Source organism: Rhea pennata, chromosome 1 (assembly GCF_028389875.1).
Source record: "Rhea pennata isolate bPtePen1 chromosome 1, bPtePen1.pri, whole genome shotgun sequence".
NCBI classification, from domain to species: Eukaryota; Metazoa; Chordata; class Aves; order Rheiformes; family Rheidae; genus Rhea; species Rhea pennata.
In genome coordinates this window covers 199,192,937-199,215,713 of record NC_084663.1, presented here as the reverse complement: position 1 = coordinate 199,215,713, position 22,777 = coordinate 199,192,937, and the positions used below count along the sequence as shown (strand labels likewise).

At 39.7% G+C, this 22,777-nt stretch overlaps 1 protein-coding gene across 1 annotated transcript in view; it reads left to right on the top strand.

Annotated features, from left to right (window-relative positions):
• Positions 1-22,777, top strand: part of ELMOD1 (ELMO domain containing 1) — a 41,973-nt gene that overhangs the window by 8,548 nt on the left and 10,648 nt on the right. Inside the window, exons 2-7 of the mRNA XM_062577481.1 lie at positions 4,162-4,256; positions 13,908-14,053; positions 14,202-14,230; positions 15,432-15,529; positions 18,842-18,971; positions 22,024-22,157. Coding sequence (XP_062433465.1) covers positions 4,240-4,256; positions 13,908-14,053; positions 14,202-14,230; positions 15,432-15,529; positions 18,842-18,971; positions 22,024-22,157 — 554 coding nt within the window. The 5' untranslated portion in view covers positions 4,162-4,239. The remainder of the gene's footprint in view (positions 1-4,161; positions 4,257-13,907; positions 14,054-14,201; positions 14,231-15,431; positions 15,530-18,841; positions 18,972-22,023; positions 22,158-22,777) is intronic.

Here is a 22,777-nt window from a genome sequence, read left to right as displayed (position 1 = left end):
TTTGGGTTTTTTGTTTTGTTTTTTAAGCTAGTATTTCTTCTGCTCAGGCCTATTCTGGATAAAATACTTTCCTCAAGAAATAAATTGTTACAAATGGAAGCATTATAGACAGAAACAGCACTTGGAGATGTTGTAGTTTCACCTAAAGTTCAGCATTTAGAATTTAGTTCAGCATAAAGACTGCATTTCTAGAAGCTTACGGTATTCTGGGGTGCAGGAAGCTTCCTTTGTCTTCATAATCAGTAGTAACACATGGAATCTGCCCAAAACAATACTTGCTAGTGGCCACAGGTGACTTAATGTATTCCTTCAATGTCTTTCAACATTGTAGCAGAGCAGAACCAATAAAAAGTAGTAAAATTCAAATATTGCTATAGCTTTCAATGTGAAATATAGGTATATGTGTACATATCAGTTGTTGATTTTTGAGATTTGGCTTGCTTTAAAAAGTCAGTGACAGAAAAATAGGCTTTCTCATAAAGGGCAGAGATCTGCCATGTGCGGTGGAGCTGTTCCTACAAGGCTGAATTTTGGTTGGATGTCATCTGTGACAAGCTGTGGCAAAAATCTATGGAGGAATTGCAGTGCTTGGACTGAACTGGGTGATGACAGAGGTAACTTACAAAGTGAGATTTTCTTGAATCCAAACACAATCCCCTGTCTTTTTGTAGCTGTCACAGGTCACTGTAAGATCCTCTTGATCTGTTTTAGTCTGAGATTATTTACCACTTTAAAGAGGCAGTAATGCCCTGAAGTGAAGCAGTAAGTTAGGATTGCAGAACTAGGCTTTCAAAGCAGTATTGTCTTTTGTGTCTGTCCTCCCCCATAACCCTGCTAGAATTTTAAGTTTTTATTTAGGACTGTTTATTTGTGTTGTATAAGTGTTGTATGTGCTCATGATCTCTAAAAGGTGCTTTTAAACAGGACTAAAATTCAGTGAAGTCTGACTTATCTAGCCTTTCCTTCACCCCCATATTGAAACACAGAAACACAAAACGTCAACGTGCAATGGAGAAGAGAAAAATCTTATTACCTGTGACAGTGTAACTGAAGTCAAATGTTGCTCATTAGCTTCGTCAATCAACTGTGATGCTTTGTTCCAATACTCTGTCCTAAGAATGCTTGAAATTGATATACCGCCTAGTCTCAGGTGCGTGGAAACAAGAATATCCTTCGGGACCCAGAGGAGAAACTGAGCTCCCACCAAACAGGTGTCAGCTGTTGGTCTTTCAGCTGTCCTGGCAGTGGCTGCATCTATTGGCGTAGGACAAAGCCACTTCTGAGCCAACATAAAGTACTTAAAACTTCAGTTTCGCAGGACTTAAGTGACCCATTACTAACAGCCGTTTCAGCAAGGGATCAGTTTCCCAGGTTGTGTTTCAAGTCAGAGGCACCTATGCACTATAACTATTAAAATGAAGAGTGATCTCTAAAGGAGTACATTGCAAGAGCCTTTGTTTTCCCTGGGTGTTTGAATAAACAGTTTTAATGGTGTTCGGGTTTTTTTGTTGGTGTGTGTGGGGGGTTTTCTTATTTATTTTTTTTCCCCTCTCCCCCCATCTTTGTCTTCCACCTCAAGGTATTAATGCAATTAGGTAAAGTGCCAGTAGAAACGCACCTATTCCATGGAATAGGTTGGCAAGCAATATTTGCTAAGAGTTAATGTAGCTTGACCTAACTGGGGTCCTGGAGGTTTTTTTTTTTTTTTTGTTTTGTTTTTTTTTGTTTTTTTTTTGTTTTTTTTTTTTTTTTTTTTTTTTTTTGTTAAATGCTTTCAGTTTTGTGTATGCTGGCAGGATTGTTGCAGACATTCTTGAGCTGTAGATCCCTTAAACAATTTGCTTATAGTCAAATTGAGTGGTGGAGGCTTTTGAGGGGGGAAGCAAGCTGAGCTTATTTCATGGGAGATAGTACGAATTATACAGGATTTTAGTGTGAAGGTGGGGGTTCTTAAACTACTACAATTTTAAAAATTGTAGTAATGCTGATGATGCTCTGTCTGCTTTAAAATAAAAATACTTTGATCTCAGATCACTTCATAAGAGTGACTGTGGAGAGCAAAAAAAAAAAAAAAATAATAATAAAAACAGAGTAATTCAGGTGGAGAGGGACCTCAGGATGTCCCTGGGGAAAGCCACCAATGGCCAGACTTTCAAAAACATAATTTGTTGGAGTTTAGCTTTCTGGGCAGAAAGCAGATGTGGATGGACAGCAATGATGAATTATTAAAAGTCAATTTTTGAAAATTTTTAAAAAATTTTAAATGGCTTTAGCACTACCACTCTTGAAGGGAGGTGTTTTGAGGCTTCTACTCTGCTGTGCCTGGATAAGATGATTCTGGGAATTCATGTAAGTGCAACTTCTCTTCCTTTTGGAGCAATAGTGAAAGAGTAGCATTATTTTCAGCAAGGTCCTTGATAGGAGTCGGGAAGAAGTCAACCTCAGGCTGAGGCTAATGCACATTTTAGGCGGAGTTGATTTGACACCTCCTGGCACTCTTGGTGTGTTCCTTACACTACTGCCCTTATGGGTCAAAATATTGCAGTGAAGCTTCCTTCATTCAAGCTGATGCTAAAAAGCTGAGATTCAGCTGAGGGAATCTTTCATGAACTATTTTTGGGCAGCAAAAGAAGTGGAGCAGGTTACATCCCCTTTGGTTTTTGCCTGTCTTCCATGCTCCCTATGCTTGCCGTATAATATGTCTGAGACATATTAAGAATATTAGGAGCCTGTCTGCTATGTTCATTAATGAAGCAGAGTTTGATGTGAGCATCCCTCTGCCCTTGCAAGCAGGTGTCACTGCAACTAGCACCAATTACAGCTGTATTCGGGGGACAGCAACATGATTCAGCCAGTCAAAAACAATATAAATGAATGAAGCTTTCACAGTTCAGAGATTATATATTTTTAGCAAGCTGTTATGAGTATGTGATGTAATCCGACAAGATAGCTGCATTTTTTTCCCTAAACTTCAATGCTTGTTCTGTTCCTGTCAGCAAGCAACAGCACAATGTAAAATTTTCACGTAACAAAAGGGAAAGAAAATGAGAACTAAGGAGGGTAAAAAGATTTTTATCCCTGCAGTGCTGATGGGTCCTGCAGAAGAAGATAGTTGAATTTCTGTTTCTTAGATTTATGACTTTTATATAACAAAAGTGGTCAGATTTTGAAGGCCTTCAGGTACTTTTCAGCATATTCCATGCTGTGTGAGTGAAATGGACTGTTTTCTCAAGAGTGTGGTGCTTATTCAAGCTTTTGTGTGTGTTTGATGCTAGTACAGAAATTGAAAGTGTGATCTTGTTCTTTAACTTAAGTCTTGTTAAGTGTGGAAGTTGTCCCAATAGCCAACATATGTAACGATGCTCTGATTTCTGGCAGAAAATGAAAGATATTGTATCGTCTTTTACAGGATAAGTAGTAATCTGACAAGTCTGCATCTCTATTTCAATATTGCACATATATGAACACTCTATTTTAAAACCTGCAGCAAAGAAAAGAAGTGGCTGGGGAGAGTCTGTTCTGCGTAGGCAATGTTATATTTCTGAGGTTTCTCACTGAATTCTTTGCATTCCTCTCCTCCACTTGGCCTAAATGGTAACTAGAATGAGAATTAACTCAAGGACTCCAGTTCTTGGAATTGATGGGCAACCTAGTCAATGATATATGTTTTAAGACATCAAACATACTGCTTCATCAAGTTTGTCACCACAGAATTTTTGTTACCTGATGTCCTTACAGACTTGAATCAGGTCCTAGTAATAATTCTTTGTTTACATACTACTTTTACCAGAATGTCCAAGTGCTGTTACAAATTCTGAAAAACAGAGGGCTTAATCTGGAGCTGAATATCTCTTGAGATTGCCGTTTGGAGCCTGTTGTGAACATTTCTGCTTCTTAAAAAAAAAAAAAAAAAAAAAGCTTGAAACGGCTTGAAGCAAAATCCAGGCGTTCTCACTTAATTCTGTGCTCTTGATCAAAAGTATGTGCTCAGGCAGAGGAGTGTAAACAAAACGAGGCTTTTGTTTTTATTGGTATGAGTTTTCTTCAGTACCTAAGAAAATATGTGGAGAGATGTTTCAAGATCAGCTTATGAACTTGCAAAAATGCAGAGTACCTCTTCTTTTCTCTATTAGTAAATACATCTTAATTCTGTTTCAACAGCACTGGTACGTTCTGCAAAGAAGACACTATCACTGATCAATTTATTACAGTTCCAGTAACACAAGCAAAATCATCACCATGAAGCACTTCCTAAGGTAACTTCTGCATGTTTTTCAAAAGTGTTCAATTATTTTTATACTGCAGTGACTTAGATGTTTTAGCTGCTACCAATAGCATGGAAGGTGTGAACTAGTTTATACTAGGTTACTTTCTACTCGGGGTCGGTGATCCATCAAATCAGCAGCAGATCTCTGGTGTCTGTGTCAGAGCAAAATAGGAGAAACAGTGATGTTGAACAGTGGTTACAAAAGGCTTTTCCCCATTTCACTTGCCATGTAGATTCTTGGAGTCCTGCTTATGAAAGCATGGAAGGGGAAGGGGAAATGTTTGGAGCAGATGTGTAAGCTTAGATATTGTGCTCTATTAGGGGAGAAATGTCTAAATATTACTCGCTCCTGTGTATGATTTGCAGTTGTTCGCTGTACAGCAGGGGTAGTAAAGGAAACTTGCAGAGGCCAACTTCAGGTGCAGAAAGCTAATGTTCTCTTTGCTCTGTTGTCTGTGGAGATAGTTAACACAGATCAAGAGCTTAATTTGTGTACAAGCCAGAGCAATCATATGTCTGGATGGGGAAAAACCTTTTCAAGAGAGCTGAAACATATGCTTCTGTATAGAGCATCTGTCACTATTGTTTTTCTCAGCTGTTTATAGTAAAGAATTTCATATGCAGTATGGATATCAGTATTGTTACCTCTAGGCTGATCATTTGTAATGACTTTGCCTGGCTAACTTTGCCCCAGATGTCTCTGTGGGGTTTCGCAACCCCACTTTGGGTCAGCTTCTTCAGGTATCATCTTCAACTAGATGCACAAAGACTCTGTAAGCAGAATATGCATGATTTTAATTTAAAGCAATTATTTACTAATGCACACAAAAGATAGCTGGGATTTAATGAGCCATTAGACTAAGCATTATCCGATAAGTCATCAGTCAGGAGGGAAAGACCTGGCCCCTGCAGCTCTGTGGCAGAGATCTTCTGTGGTACTAAGTCTTCCACCAGCTCCACTGGCATTGATCCAGTGACCTGATGGTTCGCAAGGAACCTGACTAACCTCATCAGGGTGTTTTTTCTTCCTCTACAAGTTTATAACTTTCCATACTGGAGTCTTCCTTCTTGAATCCTTGAGTTGCTAATAATTTCCATCTCAGCAGTCCTATTTCTGTCACTTTTACTTTCCTTTTTCTGTACAGACCTTCATAGTAGCCTGAGCCAAGGCAATACAGCTGTACCATATGGGATCTGGGGCATGTATCCCAAATAAACAGGCCCCTGAACACCTGCAGGTGGGGTGGAAGCTTACAACTGGAGTTACAGAAAGCATTGCAGCTCCCCTCCTAGATGACCTATATCTTTGCATCGTGCTGTAGTTTTGCTTCCTCCACGGGGAGAAGCTGAACTGCTGACAACTCCTAACCCACCTGCTTCTACAGTAAACACTTTGCTTCTCCCTTTAAACTGTCAGTTCTGCCTTCCTTTGGTTGTCCTGGCTCACTTGTTGGTTTGTTTTTTTTTTTTTTTCCATGTTGGATAAAGGTGCTGTTTTGAATATTTAAATTTCTGTGGCTTTCCAGAGGAAACATCCACTTGTTTTCATAGTCTGAAGACAATGAATCTTAAAGGCTTTGAGAAGTCTTGATGATATTAGCTTTCTGTAGGTAGCCAAGCCTCTGAAAAGCAGTTGATTATCTAAAAGCACATTCTAGGACTTTGTCTTCCATGGAAAGTCAAAAATTCTGAATGCAGAGCAAAAAGTCAAAGTAGGAAAAATCAGAACACCTCACTTAGGAAAATCGTGTTAAAGTGGAGAACTCCATTCTGGTCAATTACAAGCATCTGAATTTCTTCTTTTATATCCATCCTTCAGGATATGACTGATAGGAGTATTCTATTCAATTTCGTGTATTTTATGAGTATATAAGAAATCTGGGGAGACTAAGAAAAACTTTAGTCCTCTTTGAAGAGCACTTATTGGGGAAAAGTAACTGCTGTTGCATGCATTTGAATGTGGTTGCAGGTTAGTGCAATAGCAATTAAGTTAGGAGCTGCAGGGAGATCCAGATGCAAGACAAGGATATTTAGTCTCCCAACTTGGATGGCAACTGGAAACTAAACAGTTTCACCCATCTTCTGTCCCCAGTGTTTGTCTGTTACCAGCAGCAGAGGAGCTTGCTAAAATTGGTCTTCACTATTCATCACAGTCAAATGCATGGTCAAATGCAGTGTATTGGTGATAGATGGCTCGCTAGTGGCATAATGTTTTCTGTTGCACAAAATGGAGTAGACACTGGACTGGCTGATGGCATCTGTAGTTCATGAAACATCCCTGCTATCCATTTTCATCCTTGGATAAGAAGGAAAAATGAAGGACCTTGCATCATATTCTAGAATGTATTGTTAGTCGTATTTACAGGAACAACAGGGTAGGATAAAAATTGCAAGGGTAATAAGCAAGAGAGTTGGAGCTTCAAAATAGTTGTGTGGAATTTTCATCTTGAGGAATGAAAACTATGCAGATGATGGAACCTGTCCCAGTGATAATTCCAAAGGATGATATGGAATGACAGACTTTTTTTTTTAAGTGATGACACAATAATGTTGCATAAACATAGACTCAGTGGTATGACCTTTCATTTCATTCAGTTGAGACTTACCATATAGCTTGTCTTTAAAGGTAGAGCAGAAAAAGGAACCCAAAAGGACAGAATACAGCTGTGCTAAATCACTGGATTGATACCACAGTAGCTTCCAGTAGCCAAACTCGTTCAGATATTTTTGCACAATTTTGAGTTATACTGTGTGGATAAGATTACCTCCCTGCTTAAAACCAGTTCAGTTAAGTCTATACAAACTGCAAGTGGTCTTGTTGACTGCAGCGTAGAAAATGCCAAGAGAGAGGAACTGAACTTTCACTTATAAAATTAAGATAAACTCAACTGTTCCATCTGAGTGGTGACAGTAGGGTACTATAGCAGGTTTGTGCAACAGATATATGCACCTGGAGAGCTCAGGAGGATTTTAAACAGTGGCTTTCAAATCCAGGTTCTTGTAAGAGAAGGCCCTTGCTTGTAGGCAGACCAGCCATTCAGCATTAACCTAGTCTCATGAACTAGAGGCCTGATCTAGTCTCTACTGCTACTATCAAAAGGCAAGTCTACATATGTTGTGTCAGGGCACTCTCACAGCTACTGGGGTTTGTCTTCTAAACAAAACACTGTAGACATGAATACAGATAACGAGCAATTGGTGTAATTTGCATTTTTTCTGTACCTACTGCTCATCTGTTGTTAGACTGTTGATAAGGCTTTTTATAATCAGCTTAAAATCTGCTGTCTTTTTTTTCTTCTTATACAGCATATTTTGTATTTATTTAACATCAGTAAGTTGACAGATGGCCTGTGTAGTCTTCCTTAATCACAGAACTTCCAAGACAGGAAGGGGCCTCTGGAGGTCATCTGTTCTGGAGCTCAATCACTCTGAGTAAAGTGTTTTTCATATGCTCAGGCAGAACTTCCTCTGTTTCTGTTTGTGCCCATTACCTCTTGTTCTGTTACTGGGCACCACTAAGAAGAGTCTGGCCCAGTCTTTACTTCCTACAATTAGGCACTTACATAGAGTGATAAGATCACTTTGAGTCTTCCTTTCTCCAGGCTAAACAGTCCCAGCTTTCTCATACTCCCCTTGCATGTCAGATGTTCCAGTCCCTTAATCCTCTTTGTGGCCCTTTGCTGGACTTGCTCCAGCAGCTCCATACATCTATTGTACTAGAGAGCCCAACACTGGTCCCTGCACTCCAGGTGTGGCCTCACCAGGGCTGAGGAGAGGAGAAGGGTCACCTTTCCACCTCCATTCAAATTACTTCCCATGTTTCTGCCTTTCACAGGACTGTACACTATATCTGAAGAGCTAAAAAGTTGGCTGTACTTACACCAAGGGTAGCTCTTTTGAAATACAGGTTCTTACCTGAATATCCCTTTTAGATTCAGGGATCCATAATGTAGCAGAAGCTCACTGCTGCCTTTTCATCTACATATTTTCAATAGCTGCTGCTTTCCAATGGAAAACTTTTAATCAGTCAATCCAGTAATTAGAATAATTCTAAATCCTCAGATCTAGGGCAGTACTTCTGACCAATAATCTACATGCTCAGTAATGCACAGGACTATTCTCCCTGCTTATGCTCATACCTCTAATCTGAGGCTGTATGTAGAGGAAAACAGTTGTTCTAGGTTTCTTGTCTCTTTCAAATTGACTTCCACTTTGCTCTCATTTGAATTATTCCTAAAGTTTGATGTTAATTATGAAGTAATAAAAATATTTCTTTATGAAACACTTAATCCTCCAGCATTTTTTTTAGACTAGATTTTAAGGAATCTCAGTGATGCTTCCATTTTGGTTTTAACTTCTCTTAAACATCATAACTAATTACTTAGAGAACCAACTGTAGCAGACACTTGTATTCCTTTAATAAGTCGTAGAAACTTGACCCCTTCTCTTGATCTACTGCAAAACAGTCTCTCAGCAGTAACAGATTTTTAAGCATATAGCTCTGTCTTACTGAAGTCACATCAGATAAAATGTAAATCAAGACATTTGAAAGCAAGAAAATGTGAAAGCATGGAATGCTTCTTTAAAAAACTACTCCTATGGATTCTTTAGTTGCTATGGTGACTTACTTCTGTGTCTAAGTGGATAGATAAATTGGATTTCAAATTTCAGTTGTTATATGTATGAGAAGGCACAATGTTTTTTAAAGGAGCTAAGAGCAAGCTTGTATGCATTTCAGAAGTGATGATTTGTACAGCACTTCACAGCTGACCTTGTATACAAAATAAGTTACAGAAGCCAGAGATAGTGATGTTAATTAGCTACTAATAGTGTAGTGTCACTTCCTTGTTCACCTATTTAGCTGTGGGTGACAACATGACCAATGTGTCCTTGTTTTCTCAAGCCATAATTCGAATTCTCAGTAAGGAAATATTGATGCAAACACTAAGCAGGGGCAAAATGATTATCCGTATGTCTCGTGATGGCTGTAGCATTTTCTTCAGAGTTGAGTACGTCTCTAAAGAAAAATCTAGTTGCATTTCTTGCATCTATAGAACCTAAAATGGGACACACAGGAAAGAAAAGGAAGTTTTATGTAGATCCACTGAGTTTTGGGAGAAGTTGATTCAGCTTTAAATTGAACTCTTGGGGCTTTGGCATCTAGTTTAAGCTTTCATTTTATCATAGGTGTTTCCTCAGTCTGTTACTGGCTCTGAAAATACTAAGGTTCCAAAACTATCTAGAAAAAAGCATTTTTTGTTAGTTTCAAAATATTGCACAGAATTCAACCCTACTCCCCTTCATGTCAATGTAATACCAGCTGTTGTGTTATACGTACTTCTTTTTGGCAAGTATACCTTGCATAGGAATGACCTTTGAAGTGTTAAACAGCTTTGGAAATCTATTGATCTCCTTTACTTCTATCTGTTTATAATACAGAAGACCAGCTAAAGTCAGTAGCATTTGAATAAAAATGAAAATGTGATGTTGTGCTATCAGAAATATGAATTCAAATGACCACAATCTGCCATTCCCATCATGCTGTCTTAACAGCAGTTGTGCTAGTGGAGAGCATCTTGAGATCTCTTATTAAGGAAACATCTTTAGCCTTCTGTATGCAGTATCAGAGTAAAAATCAACATGTTTCATCACCTCCGCTTCTCGTGCCTTATGCTTTCTTGTCAGCGTCAGACCAACACGTGCTGTAGAAAACAGCAGTGCTGGGACCGCGTTCTTTTGACTCTACATTGATCTGGGTATTGCAGAGATCCAGAAATTTGTACGGCCCACTTCTGCCTTCCTCTCTTCTCTCATGGAAGAGAGCCTTTAAGAATCTCTGAGCCCTGTTGTTGATAATGGAGGTCGGTGGCCTTTTTGGTTTTGCAGTATTGCTACCTTCCTGATAGGCCTAACAAGGTACTACCTACTGAATTCCTTTGTTGTTTGAAGCTGCTCTGGGCACAAGATTAAAGTCAGGAAGTCCACCAAAAGAGAAACGGGATGATATACAGCAAGGAAGATGTATAAGAATTAGAAAGTAGAACAGCAAGGAAGACAGATGTGAAATAAGTGCATATACCAACCCTAATTGGCCTTTGTTAACTGTACAGGAAAGAAAAGTCAAGTTTCTGTGTAACTTCAGGCTGCTGCAGTAGTAAGTTTTAGCACTGGATTATATTTCTCGACAAGCAAGCAAGGACGTACTCCTTTCAGAATATATGTTCCTCATCTTGGAACCCAAGTAACAAATACATTCTACTGTAGCTTTGGCCTCAAAGTTCAGTGACTTTTTTTTTGTGAACAAACCCAGCAAAACTATGCTGAGTTGCCCTGGCATTTCTCTGGAAGTAGCAGGTAGGCAGGTAGCTTCCTATGTTCAAGTGCTTGGCATCAATAATTGGGAGTTTTCAAGTGTAATTTCTCAGAGGGAGGATGGGTGCATGTGTCTGCATTTGTACAGCATCCTCATCAAGGGAACTTACTGTTAATTAGGCCTATGCACTTTAGCATCTTATACAGGATTTTTTCTTTTCATTACCATTTATTCAGGAAAAACAGACTCTTGTATTACACACTAATCCATAAGCACAAATCTGCAGGTCTGTACACTTGCATGTAATACAGGAGGACAAGTAGCTTGTGTTAAGACAGGGAAGAGTAGGATACAAGTCCCTTAGGAATATCTTGATTTTTTGTTATACTTCTGCTCCTAAAGCTCACCTGAGGAAATACTGCATTGCTGTTCACTCCCTCTTAAAAACTACATGACTACGCAAATCGCTAGTGAAGCACCCTCTATTTTCTGTACCAAATAAACTTTTAAAAGACAAACAGGAAAAGCCAATACACATTCTGATAGGAAGAAGGTTTGGAATCAAATCCTAATACAAACTAGAAGTTAATGCTACTCTGCCATAGTCAGGTACCTCTTTTTCTTGCAACATCTGTAAGGGTTCTTTTTAATGATATGCAGTGTTTTGTTTTGTAGCTGCTAGTGTGTCTGCTTTGCTCAAGTGAATTGAAATGCATAGCCACTAAAATAAAACCTATCTTATTTAATCATTAGTATGCTTTTATTACAGGACTTCTGCAAACAAGAATTTCCTTTTCTAAAGAACCTCTTTGAAAACAAACTTGCAAAAAAATTTATGCCATTCATGTTATAAGCAGAAGACTTCAACTGTCATAAGCTTACGATGGATGAGTAGTAGAAAATTGCAGGTATTCACAGAGGCAAACTTCTTTGTCTAAGCTACCTAGTCAAAATTAGTGTTTATCTGCTTTATTAGTAATAGCTTGCTAAGTGTATTTTAGTGACTCATACCTAGTTCCTCTTTGTGCTGTAGTGACACTCTTTAGTAGATGTTTTTACTAGTTACTTTGTGCAAACTGCAACTGAAATAAAACTTTAATGGTGAATATTGTTGCAACCATGGAAGAGTTGAGCTCTATCCTATTTAATGTCAAACTGAAATCTGGAGTCCTAATCTCCTGCGTTCGCTTCTCTGGACCTTCAGCCTGAGTAAGGAGCGAAGGTGTGCTGAGGGGTTGTTATAAGTTGTATTTTGATTCTTCTTTGGATGATGGCTCTTACTTGAATCTGTTGTGCTTAATATCATATTTCTACTGGAAAAGTTGAAATACCCTTTTTTTTCAAGCCACTGTTAAAGGTTGCGTGTAGTTGGCTCTATATGAGACAACGTTGTCTTAAATGACTTACACTTCAAACTGTTGGAAGACATAAAGAATGACTACTTGGCTGATGATGGAGTTGCCTCCTGATAACTGATCTTGTTCTTAATACTCTTGCTGGTTGCCCACTGTAAAACTTGCACAAATTCCTTGCAGTGGTGTGTTCTGGCACATAGGAGTGGGGGAGAAGCTCCAACTATTTCACTGTCAGCCACTGAAAGTTATTTGCCCATCTAAGATTTGATTCAAATGTGGAAGTGAATTCTTGTTCTTAGATTCCACGTTTTATCTAAAATAGAGACTTCCTGTTGCATGAGGACAATGAGGCATTGTCTCATTGCCTACATGCAGGCATTCAGGAGTGTTAAGCAAATTAACTGAAAGCGTAAAGATAAAGTGAATGCTTTGAAGGCGTATTAAATCCTTATGTGGATGCTCTCCGTTTAGACATAAAGTGGATTTACTTCCTTTAGTTTAATTCCCCTTCAAAAGGGATTAAGCTAAAGCGAAGTAATGCAGAATAAACTCCTGTGTGGACATGGACATGACTTGTCTTCCCTTTCCCTTGCAAACATGCCCTTTAGGTCTAGTTATGAAGTAAAGGAGCTCTTTTGACTTTATTAAAACTATGCTAATTTGAATATCTGGCATCTAGTATCTCAGAATAACCAATGCACTTCACTAAAAATGATAATATGGAGTTTCTTAACAAATGTTTTCTTTGCAAGTGTCAATAGCATGTGAAAAAATACAATAAATAACATGATGAATGCATGTGCATATATATGTACACAAAGGCTTAAAGCATAATGGGCCAAGTTGTTTTTGACCATTAAACAGCAAGCTCACGCAAGCTTTTGTTTGTGCAAGCAAGTTGTACCAATGTTTCCATTATTGGATCTGTGGGGTCTCTGTAACTTAGCTTTTCTTATATGTGGTTCTGGCCCCAAAGGCTCTTGGTGCTTCTTGCTCCATGTTGTATCCTGGGGCGCTCAAGAGGGGGTTGACAGCTGGCTAACGTGGAAGGGTCTGCTTATTTGTAGCTAGAGAAACAAGAAAGCTGAACTATGTGTTTTAAGTTATAGCCTGTGAATCTGGGATGTGACAGGTAATTGGGGTAGCATGTGGTGTGTGGACTTTGGAAGCAGGTGCAACATTAACAAACTTCAAAATAGAGTATGTCTAGGTGTGTGGCATTCCCAGGCTTTCTGAGAATCATGAGACAAACCAGGCTGGACAGGACCCCATGAGGTCTCTAGTCCAACGTCGTGTTTACAGCAGGATTAGCTCTGAGGTTGATACAGGGTTTTGTCCATTCAGTCTTGAAAACAGCTACTGCTTCATCCTCAAGGTACTGTGTAAAAGCCAACCTTGGGAAGAACTGATTTTCCTTAAAATGGGTACTGAAGCCCTTGTTTAAGGGGAGGAGCTATACTTCCCTTAATTGTGACTATTCATTTTTAGGGATCTGGAGTTGATGTTGGGATTGTGTTTGTCAGGATAACTACTATGGAAGAACTGGGTGCCCAGGTAAAGCTAAGGAAAGTGGAGCGTGGTGGCTCCCCAGATCCTCTGCAGCCACCATAACTGGATGATCTAGGCTTTCTTATGCAGTCCTGTTTCTCAAAAGCATTATCAAGAGGCATATAGCTTGTTATTTTAAGGCTTTTGTTCCCTTTCTAGAAATGCTCTTTTCAGAACTTTCTTGAGTTGATTCATTTTGTGTTTCTAGCTCTGACTTTGCATATGGTTTTTCACTGGGTGAGATTGAAAAGTGTAATTTAACACTTACCAGAATAAATTTTAGCAATGTGAATGCTGCTTTTGCTTTAAAGGTGCCATTAGGTAATGGGAATTTAGGGAAAGGAAGTATTTTCTGTTTGGGGAGCGGCCTTGTCAAAACAATCTCTGCTCAAGTCTCTTATTTTCAGCCTTATTTTTTTGACAGGATGTTTGTTCAGGTCTGCCTGTACTTCTACTGTAAATGCTTGTGGCGCTGTCTGAAATTCGTGGTCAGGAAATTAACAGGACGATGTGAGTTGCAAAGGATCTGTTACAATACCAAGCCTGGAGCTGCCAGAACTATGAAAATAGGTAACTGCAAAATAATCAGGTTTTTGCATGCTTTTTGCGTTTCTGCATGTTCTAATAGTGGGATGGCTTTACTTTTAAGAATTTTCGTGTTAAATGAATCCAGTAGAAATTTAACTTAACTGACACAAGACTTTCAATCTTTTAACAGAGGCATCACTGAAAGGTTCAAAAAGTAAGGTGAGTGAAATATCTCATAATTCACCTTTTCTATGCCAGCCATGTTGTTCAGTCTGCTGTGTGCTCATTCCTGAAAATTGCTTCAATGTGAGATTGTATCAAACCTTAAAGAACATCATTTACTGAGGACAGTTCAGTGATTGCCCTGAAAGGGGTTTTGCAGAATTGGGGAGTGTTTCCTGCCCTCTGGGGGTTCGCACACTGTGGGCACTGATGGGATTGCGGGGGCAACTGGCCATGGTGAAGTGTGATCTTGTTTCATAATTCTGGATTTCTTGGGTCAATTAGTCTTATTTTAGAACTTCTGTAATCTGTAGCCAGTCAGTTAAGCACCATGCTTAATGCAGGTGAAGATAGCAGTACCTAAGCGGTCGAAATAACCTTCCTCTGCCTGCCTTTCCAGTGCATTAATGAAAAATAGCCCCTCTCACTTCTTCCTTTCACCATAGAACTGGCTATGTTAACCTAAGTGCTTCTCACTAATCAGAAACAAAGCACCTGTAAAGTACACAGTTAATAGTGTGAATGGCTGAAAGACACTAACTTATTTCTTCAGCATGAGAATCAGTGTTATTGGAAGGCTTACCTCAGCAGTAGCAAAAATAATGTCGCGTAGCTTTTAGTTCTGCATGGTACTTCCAAATTTTGCTTTTAGCACAAATGGAAAGGCAGAATCTTACTTTAAAAGCCTGTATTTAGGAAATTCAGACTGGTTTAACTTTTGATACAGCACCAAAAAAATCAACTTTTTAATTTTATTTATTTGTTTAATAATGAACTTCCAAGGTCATCTCTACAAGGCAATAACTTGCAAGAGGAAGGAAAATGTTTTACTATGTTACTGCAATATGTCTGGAATGCGTACCAGATGAAGGCTAGCAGTTCCAGTATAACTGTGTGGTTGGTCTGAAACTATTTTCTTGAACAAAGGCTTCAATGCAGATGATTTTCACTGGCAGCTGCCATAGAAATACATTGGAAGAAGTATAGCAACAGAAAAGTGCTTCGATTGCTTATGTAGAGATCATGCTCTGAAACTAGTCAGTAGAGCTGAATAAAATTGGAAAGGTCTATATATAGGGATTTGGGTCTTTGGGCTGTTAACCTAGAAGCTTTCAGGTATCATATTTACTGTTGTTAACTTCTACTGAATAGCAGTTTCCAAAAGAATTAATATACATTTAAAACCTCTTTTTTTTAGCGCCTGCAAACTTCAGTAAGTGTTCACCCTGATGCTATTGAAAAAACTATAGATGACATCATGGAGCTGAAAAGGATTAATCCAGATATAAATCCACAGTAAGTTTGTGACTTCCTTATGAGACAAATTGGAATTATTGATTTCTGTAGTGCCTTGGTCCATAGAGAATGGGTTTGCCATAGCTATTTTGCTACACAATTTGAAGATGAATTTTATTTCTCAGTATAAAAACATAAGTTAAGCTTTGCTGTCAGAAAGCTGATAGAAAAATGAATTATCTCTTATGGTGACGATAATAGGCATCAAGTCCTGAGTCTCTTTATCTAGCTGCATCCTGAATCCTACTGTCTTAGTATATGGTTGGTACATTGATTTATGGGATCCACTTCCCAAAGGATGAAATACCAATGCAGGTGGTCATGGCAGTGAAAGTGATGGCTTCTTAGCAAGGCCATAGACAGTCCATTGGGCAGGGAACAAATTTTCATTTTATCATATAGAATCATAGAATCAGTAAGGTTGGAAGGGACCTCTGGAGATTATCTAGTCCAACCTCCCTGCTCGGCAGGGCCACTTACAGCATGGTAGGCAGGGCTGCATCCAGGCGGGCCTTGAAGATCTCCACAGAAGGAGACTCCACAACCTCTCTGGGCAACCTGGTCCAGGGCTCCGTCACTCTCACAGGGAAGAAATTCCCCCTCACATTCAGGCAGAACTTCCTGTGCTTCAGTTTCTGCCCATTGCCTCTTGTCCTGTCACACGGGACAACTGAAAAGAGTTTGTCCCCGTCCCCTTGACACCCTCCCTTCAGGTACTTGTACACATTGATAAGATCCCCCCTCAGTCTTCTCTTCCCCAGGCTGAAGAGGCCCAGCTCTCGCAGCCGTTCCTCATAGGGCAGATGCTCCAGCCCTCTGATCATCCTTGTAGCCCTACGCTGGATGCTCTCCAGTAGCTCCATGTCTCTGTTGTGTCCAGTTCTGGGCTCCCCAGTACAGTACTTGAGATGAGGCCTCCGCAGGGCTGCATAGAGGAGCACGATCACCTCCCTCGACCTGATGGCAAAATGATGGAAACCATTTTTATAACCTCTTTGAATTATCCAAGCAGAAGTAAGCAATACAATGCAGCAAAACCACTATGATCTTATACCGTTAAAAGAGTAAAAAGTGATCAACAATTAGCCTTTTAAATTAAAAGCTTGGCATTTCAAGAGTAAGTAGTAATGTTTTTGTTTTCCTCTGAGCCCTCCATTTGAGGCAAGAGTTGGGTGGTGCTGCATGCTTAGAAACAAACTCTACTACTGAATTGTTCCTTATTTCAAATAGATTACGATTCTGCTAATCTTTAATCTTAGAGACTGAAGCTTTCCATGTAAGATATTTATTTTTATACTGAATTTTTAGTGAGAAATTTCAGTTAAAGCAGGTCAGCTACTTATTTAGTCAGGATTAACCAAAATGCGTTAGTCTTTCCGCTTTTAAACGCTAGAAAACCCGCATCTGGCTGCCTTGTTCAAAAGCTCTGGCTGTCCCTTGTATGGGAAGGACTTAATAAGTTCCAAAATAAGGACAAAGGGGCATGTATCACGCTGTATGGGCTTCTGCAGTCTATATGCAGTCATTTTTGTTAACGTAGCATCTTTGCAGAGCTGAACTAGCATCCTGGAGACGTTTGCACTGAGCTAGCCTGCTGTTCTTGCAGGCTGTGGGCTACTGTGACCTGAGGAGAAGAAGGGATCGGAGTAGTTTCACCTTAAGATAACACTATGTATATTCAGTGGAGGGAACAAGTAGGAGGAACAAGTAGGTGGTGACGTTCACGACCCCGTTAGCTGTGGAAGGAGGGTGTGAAATACTCCAAGTTTCAGACTCTTCATCTCACGGAGCGCCCGAGGTGCGTGGGGTAGGTGTGGGTGTGCTGGCCTGTGCAGGCTCTTCCCACGCGCTGACAACTGCCGCCACTGGCACACAGGGGCCGTGGCTGCTCGCCCAGCTCCTCGGCCTGGCACTACTATGAAGGAGAGAAGCAAGGAAAGCATTAATGGAAAACAGTGTGAGGAAAATGGCTTTTTCCATGAAAAAAAAAAAAAAACGTTGTATGGATTTTTGACTGGTATAAAGTGCAAGGGTGGATTTTTATATGTTCTGCAGTTTGAAACTTAATTTTTTACATCTGTATAATCGGGTTTGGGTTTTTTTTTTTTTTCTCATTGCCTGTGATGTTCTGCTCTAAACTACTTGGAGGTTATTGTGTGTAATTAAAAACATTATAACTGTGATTTAGTGATGTGTTACAGCAATTCACATGCAATCTTGTTAGACATTTCAGCTTTCTTTGTAATGCCACTTTTCTGTAAAACTGTAGAGTGTAAGTGAGGCATGTAAACACTAAAAGAGGAAAGACACTGCTTAAGATATTCTGAAAGGGTTATAGCCACAAAAAACAGCATGAAATTGCAGCAAGAAAAAAATGGCCCGATGATGACATCTCTTATTCTGTGGATTAATCTTAAAAGATAAGCAGTGAGAATCCTTCTGCTCAGAAAGCTTAACAGTATTATAGAATGAAAAAACATTTTAGTATATGGAGGAAAACAGATGAAGTATCTAGGCAGCTTAATCAGTGCAGGTTGTGTTCCATAGAATAATGAGAATAAAGATAAAACCGTGCTCTCAGAATTTGTAGTAGTAATGGTAATTTCAGATATTAAAAGTTTAGAAGCACTTGTTCCCATAAATACCCAAATATTCATAGGAATTTGTATGAGAAGCAAAAGACTTGGCAGTTGTATACAATATAACTTGTATTTAATATTATAAAATGTTATCCTAAAACCAAGTAATTTACTGCAACTTAAAGCATTGGAAGCCATACAGTGTGGACTTTTTTTTTAATGATGCACCAGAAATTTTAACAGTTCACCTGCATTAGAATGAGAAGAGCCATTATGGGAATTCTTAACATATGAAGCACCAAAAAATACCAGGAAACCTAAAGACAGATCTGTGAAGTATATTGCTTCAGGTTTTTGACTTCTTTATGTGGACTTTTGTGACATGAAACAAAATGGATATCTTTAGATTTTTTTTTTGTAGCAGGCCTTCAGAGCTTCTCTGTAGAGTCATAATAAGCCTTCAATAAGTGAAGGAATTCACTGCTCAAAATAAAAAAGAATCCAGAACTTCTTTCTCAATGAAAGCCACTAAGTGGTAAGACTACAATTGACAAGGCCACGTTTAATGTAATATTGATCTTTGGAAAGTCTCTTATAGCTTAGCAGTATAGTCACTATTAATTCACTGATGAAACATTACTCCTGTGAATTAAATGGGTATTTGCACTGTGGTGCTGTTGCATGACTGCAGATGACTGAGTTGATTCTCTTCTTCTTTCCCCACGCCCGTTAGGCTGGGGGTATCTCTTCAGGCCTGCCTGCTACAGATTGTGGGGTACCGAAATCTGGTTGCGGAGGTTGAAAAGCTGCGCAGAGAGCCTTATGATTCGGAGAATCCACAACATGAAGAAATGCTTCTGAAGGTAGTGCTTAAGAAGGACCTACAGAGAGTCCTCTATACTTGCCAACCCTAATAGTTTGGTTTATAAACCTCTTAAAATATTCAGATACTTTTGCCTTCCTCCATTGTTTATCTGTTTTAAGGCTAGCCGACACAGAATACTAACGCAGTGTGTGGGTATAATGCCTACCAGGCAAGCTCATTCCCCAGTCTGCAGAATGACAGAATGGATAAGATTGGAAGGGACCTCTGGAGACCATCTAGTCCAACCTCCCTGGTCCTTTTTTTTTTTTTTTTTTTTTTTGAGGAAGATCTAAAAACCACAAATGGGGAGGTGGTTAGAGCTCTCATGCTGGAAAGAAGTTGATGACAGAAAAAAAGGGATGGAAAATAGTCTAACTAGTCCCCACATCTCCTTTTCTGATCCTTCTATACTGTACTTGACTATAGCTACTGAAAGTTGTTTCGGAGAAATGGCTGAAAGCATTAACTAGGTAGTGATATATTAGCCTGTCTAAAAAGAAAGCACTCTTACGGAATTTTTGAAGGTCTTACAATAAACAAACCTGGTATTTGTTATTTTCTTGACAAAAATATCAAACTTTAAACATTTCCTTCTCTTCTACCCACATGTACCTTTTATACAGCACATGAGGATGCTGTCTTCCACAATACAACATAGTGCCTTTCACAAGTGGTAGTGGGGAACTTCTGTAAAGTTTACCTTGGCTACTTGCACTACCAGCCGCTCCTAAAAATTCTACTGAATGCTTCATTTAAGCACTTACTTATGCCAATAATTATTCTAAAAGCTCTCCGAAATGGTAAAAGAGCACCTGTAGGTGTCTACAGAGCTGTGCTTGAGGCTGGCTCCTGTACGTGCCCAGAATTGCTACAGGCATGGTTAGAATGGTTATTGCCAGGCCTCTATTTCCGAAACATTTTTTTTTCTCTCCTCCCCAAAGAATTTACTACATCTTTTCAGACCATCCCAGCACACTCTAGTACTGCATGTTGAGATTTATAGATCCTCTTATTTATTCTAAAGCACTAGCAGCCCCCAGGAGTGTGCTGATCCCCCCGACGTTCAGACAGCTCTGCAGGGAGGTGGGAGCCTGGCTGGGTGGGGGGCTGCCGTCCAGGGCTGCCGCTGGAGCAGATCTGTGCTCCAAGTGCTAGGCAGGGCTGGCCAGACTCCTCCCGCTGGGCTCCTGCCACTGTACAAGCAAAAAGCAGAATTCTGGGGCTAGAGGGGGGCTTACAGGAAAGCACACTTAGATTTACCCAGTGAGGAAGTCTGTATCTGGAGGACAAGCGTTGTAGGTCCCAGCCAAGGATTCTGGACTCTGGAAAAAAGGAGGTAGGGGGCTGCAGCTTTACTGTGAGCCCTGGACTCTGGGAGAGGATTCCCAAAGGCACGAGGGCCTTGCGTCGCCTGCGAAGCAGGAGGTGGGGGCCTGCGGGCAGGTGTTGCTGGCACGGAGGAGGGTAGCGTTGCAGGAGGCGTCCGAAGCGGGCCCTGGCGTCCTTTCCCTGACGCCAGCTCTCTGCTGAGCAGTCCTGGTTCTTAACCGTTCCGGCAAACAGCACTTGGGATGTATAATCACGTAAGCGCTTTAAAAGCATCACAGAGCGAGAACGAAAGCAGGATGGAAACTGAGTGTGGGAGTGTTTTTGAGGGGAGATTAAACAGTTCAGCTTACACAGTAAAATCTTTAATGTTAAAAAAGGATAGCAATATCTTCATCTGCCTCCAATATAATCTGTGCGTTAGGCACTTATTTACAGCATGCTTTTTGCTGTTGCGAGTTTTCATGACAAGCAGAAATCTGTCCAAGGGTTTGATTTGGTTTCTGGGCCACACCAGGGAAGACTACGCTGGCTGGCTTTCATTGCTTCTAGGTGTTCTGCTAAGTGATCTCTGCAACCAGTAATTCATATTCTTAATGCTTATCACTTATTCATGTTTACCAGGTGGGCATTTTATGAATGAGATGAAGATTAGTTTAATGTGATTGAACTAGTAAATAATACTGTATTTACTGTTAACGGATGAATAAGAAAGAAATAATGAAGGTAATTCGGTACAGGATGCTTTATGCAGCTTGTGAAAGCTAAAATCTTTAAAAGCTTTAGCCTCTCTAGATCACTTTTTAATATAGGTTCTGGGGTGTTGGTGTGTGAAATATTAATAAAGGTCTTTCCCCTTGGTAGGGTGTAGGTAGTGTGTTTTCCTCCCCCGCCCCTTACAAGTCTGTTTCTTGAGACACTACTCATCAATACTAACGCTCACTAATGTCTGAGAAGCACCTGACTACTTAATACACTTTAAATAGTGTGAATTTGTGCTGGGGCATGTTTGCAGATAGCTATATATTTCTCAGAACATGTCGTTTTAGGCTGCTTTTTAGATGCTTAACACGCTATTTAAGCATAAGGTCCCTGGGCCAGTGCAGCCGAGTAGGTTGATACCAGCTGAAGATCTGGCTTGTTAAATCACTCCCCCCTGCCTTGTTGCTGTGAGATCAATGAATGATTCACCCCTCAGTTAAATGAGAAGGTGGAATGTGCTATTCTTCTATGGATTTTTTTTTCTTTTTATGTTCTCTGATTTGCTTTTCAGCACTGTGGTAGCCAAGTCAGCACTCTCCAATTTGTAATCATTCTAGAGACTTGCAAGAGATGCCAAAGAAAAGATTGCTGCAGAGCCTAAGGGAACGGAGGGCTGATTGCCTGTCACCCTGTCAGTGATTTACTACAAAAGTCCAGCCCGTTCCTGATTCTGTGCTTATGGAGGCAGATTCTGGTTTGATGCATAAAGCGTGAACAAAATAAGTCCTTGTGCAAAACTCTGCAACAGTTGTAGATAAGGTCAGAAGGGCCTTAGGGCTGTAGCTGAAATGTCTGCAATATTGAAGCGTGGTTTGGGATCTCCCCCACCCCCAGGAACTGCATTTGTTCATATATGCTGGTTGCTGAAATAGTAATGCAATTGTGTGACATGAAAATTTATTTAAAAAGAAGGTTATACTAATATGTGAATTTTAATCATACTCTACCTGCAATTTTCCTAGTTGTGGAAATGTTTGAAGCCTGATTCGCCATTGAAAGCTCGGATTTCGAAGCAGTGGTGTGAAATTGGTTTCCAAGGTGATGATCCTAAAACTGACTTTAGAGGGATGGGTCTCCTGGGCTTATACAATTTGGTGTAAGTATGTTTCTTTATAGATATACTTGTGTCTGAAGTTGTGAAAAGCAGCATTGTGTGTGGATTCTTTTTAGCAAGCCTATAGGACTAAATTCTAAATGTTAGGGACTCCATCCCCAAAAATGAAAAAAATTTCTATTACCTTTTTTTTCTTCTGGAAAGTATCTTTTTCAGTATTCCTCATTTAACTAGGTTGTACAGCTTGCTAAGCCCTTTTTAGCTGTTCTGTGAAAGTTAGCACACTCGTCCCACAAGTAAAAGACACGTATTTTCACCAATATTTAGATATCTAAACAAAATACCCTAAAAACATGTAGGTGGAAGGTTTATATTACTGCTCAGCTTTCTTTTCTGAATTTCTAGGCAAAATGTTTGAAATGCAGCATCTGAAGGTAGACATCTGTAGTTAGTCTAATTCCTCACTTTCTCTGGATACTCAAAACTAAGCAGCGAGTTTAAATAACTATCCCCTTCTGCCTCATGTACACCAGATATTTAGTATCATATCTGTGATTGGTAATGTAGGAATAAATTGGTATCTGTGATCTGTTCTTTCCTCTAGCTCTTTTATTTACTACAGGTATTTATGTAACTTAGAAACATATAATAAAATAACCTCC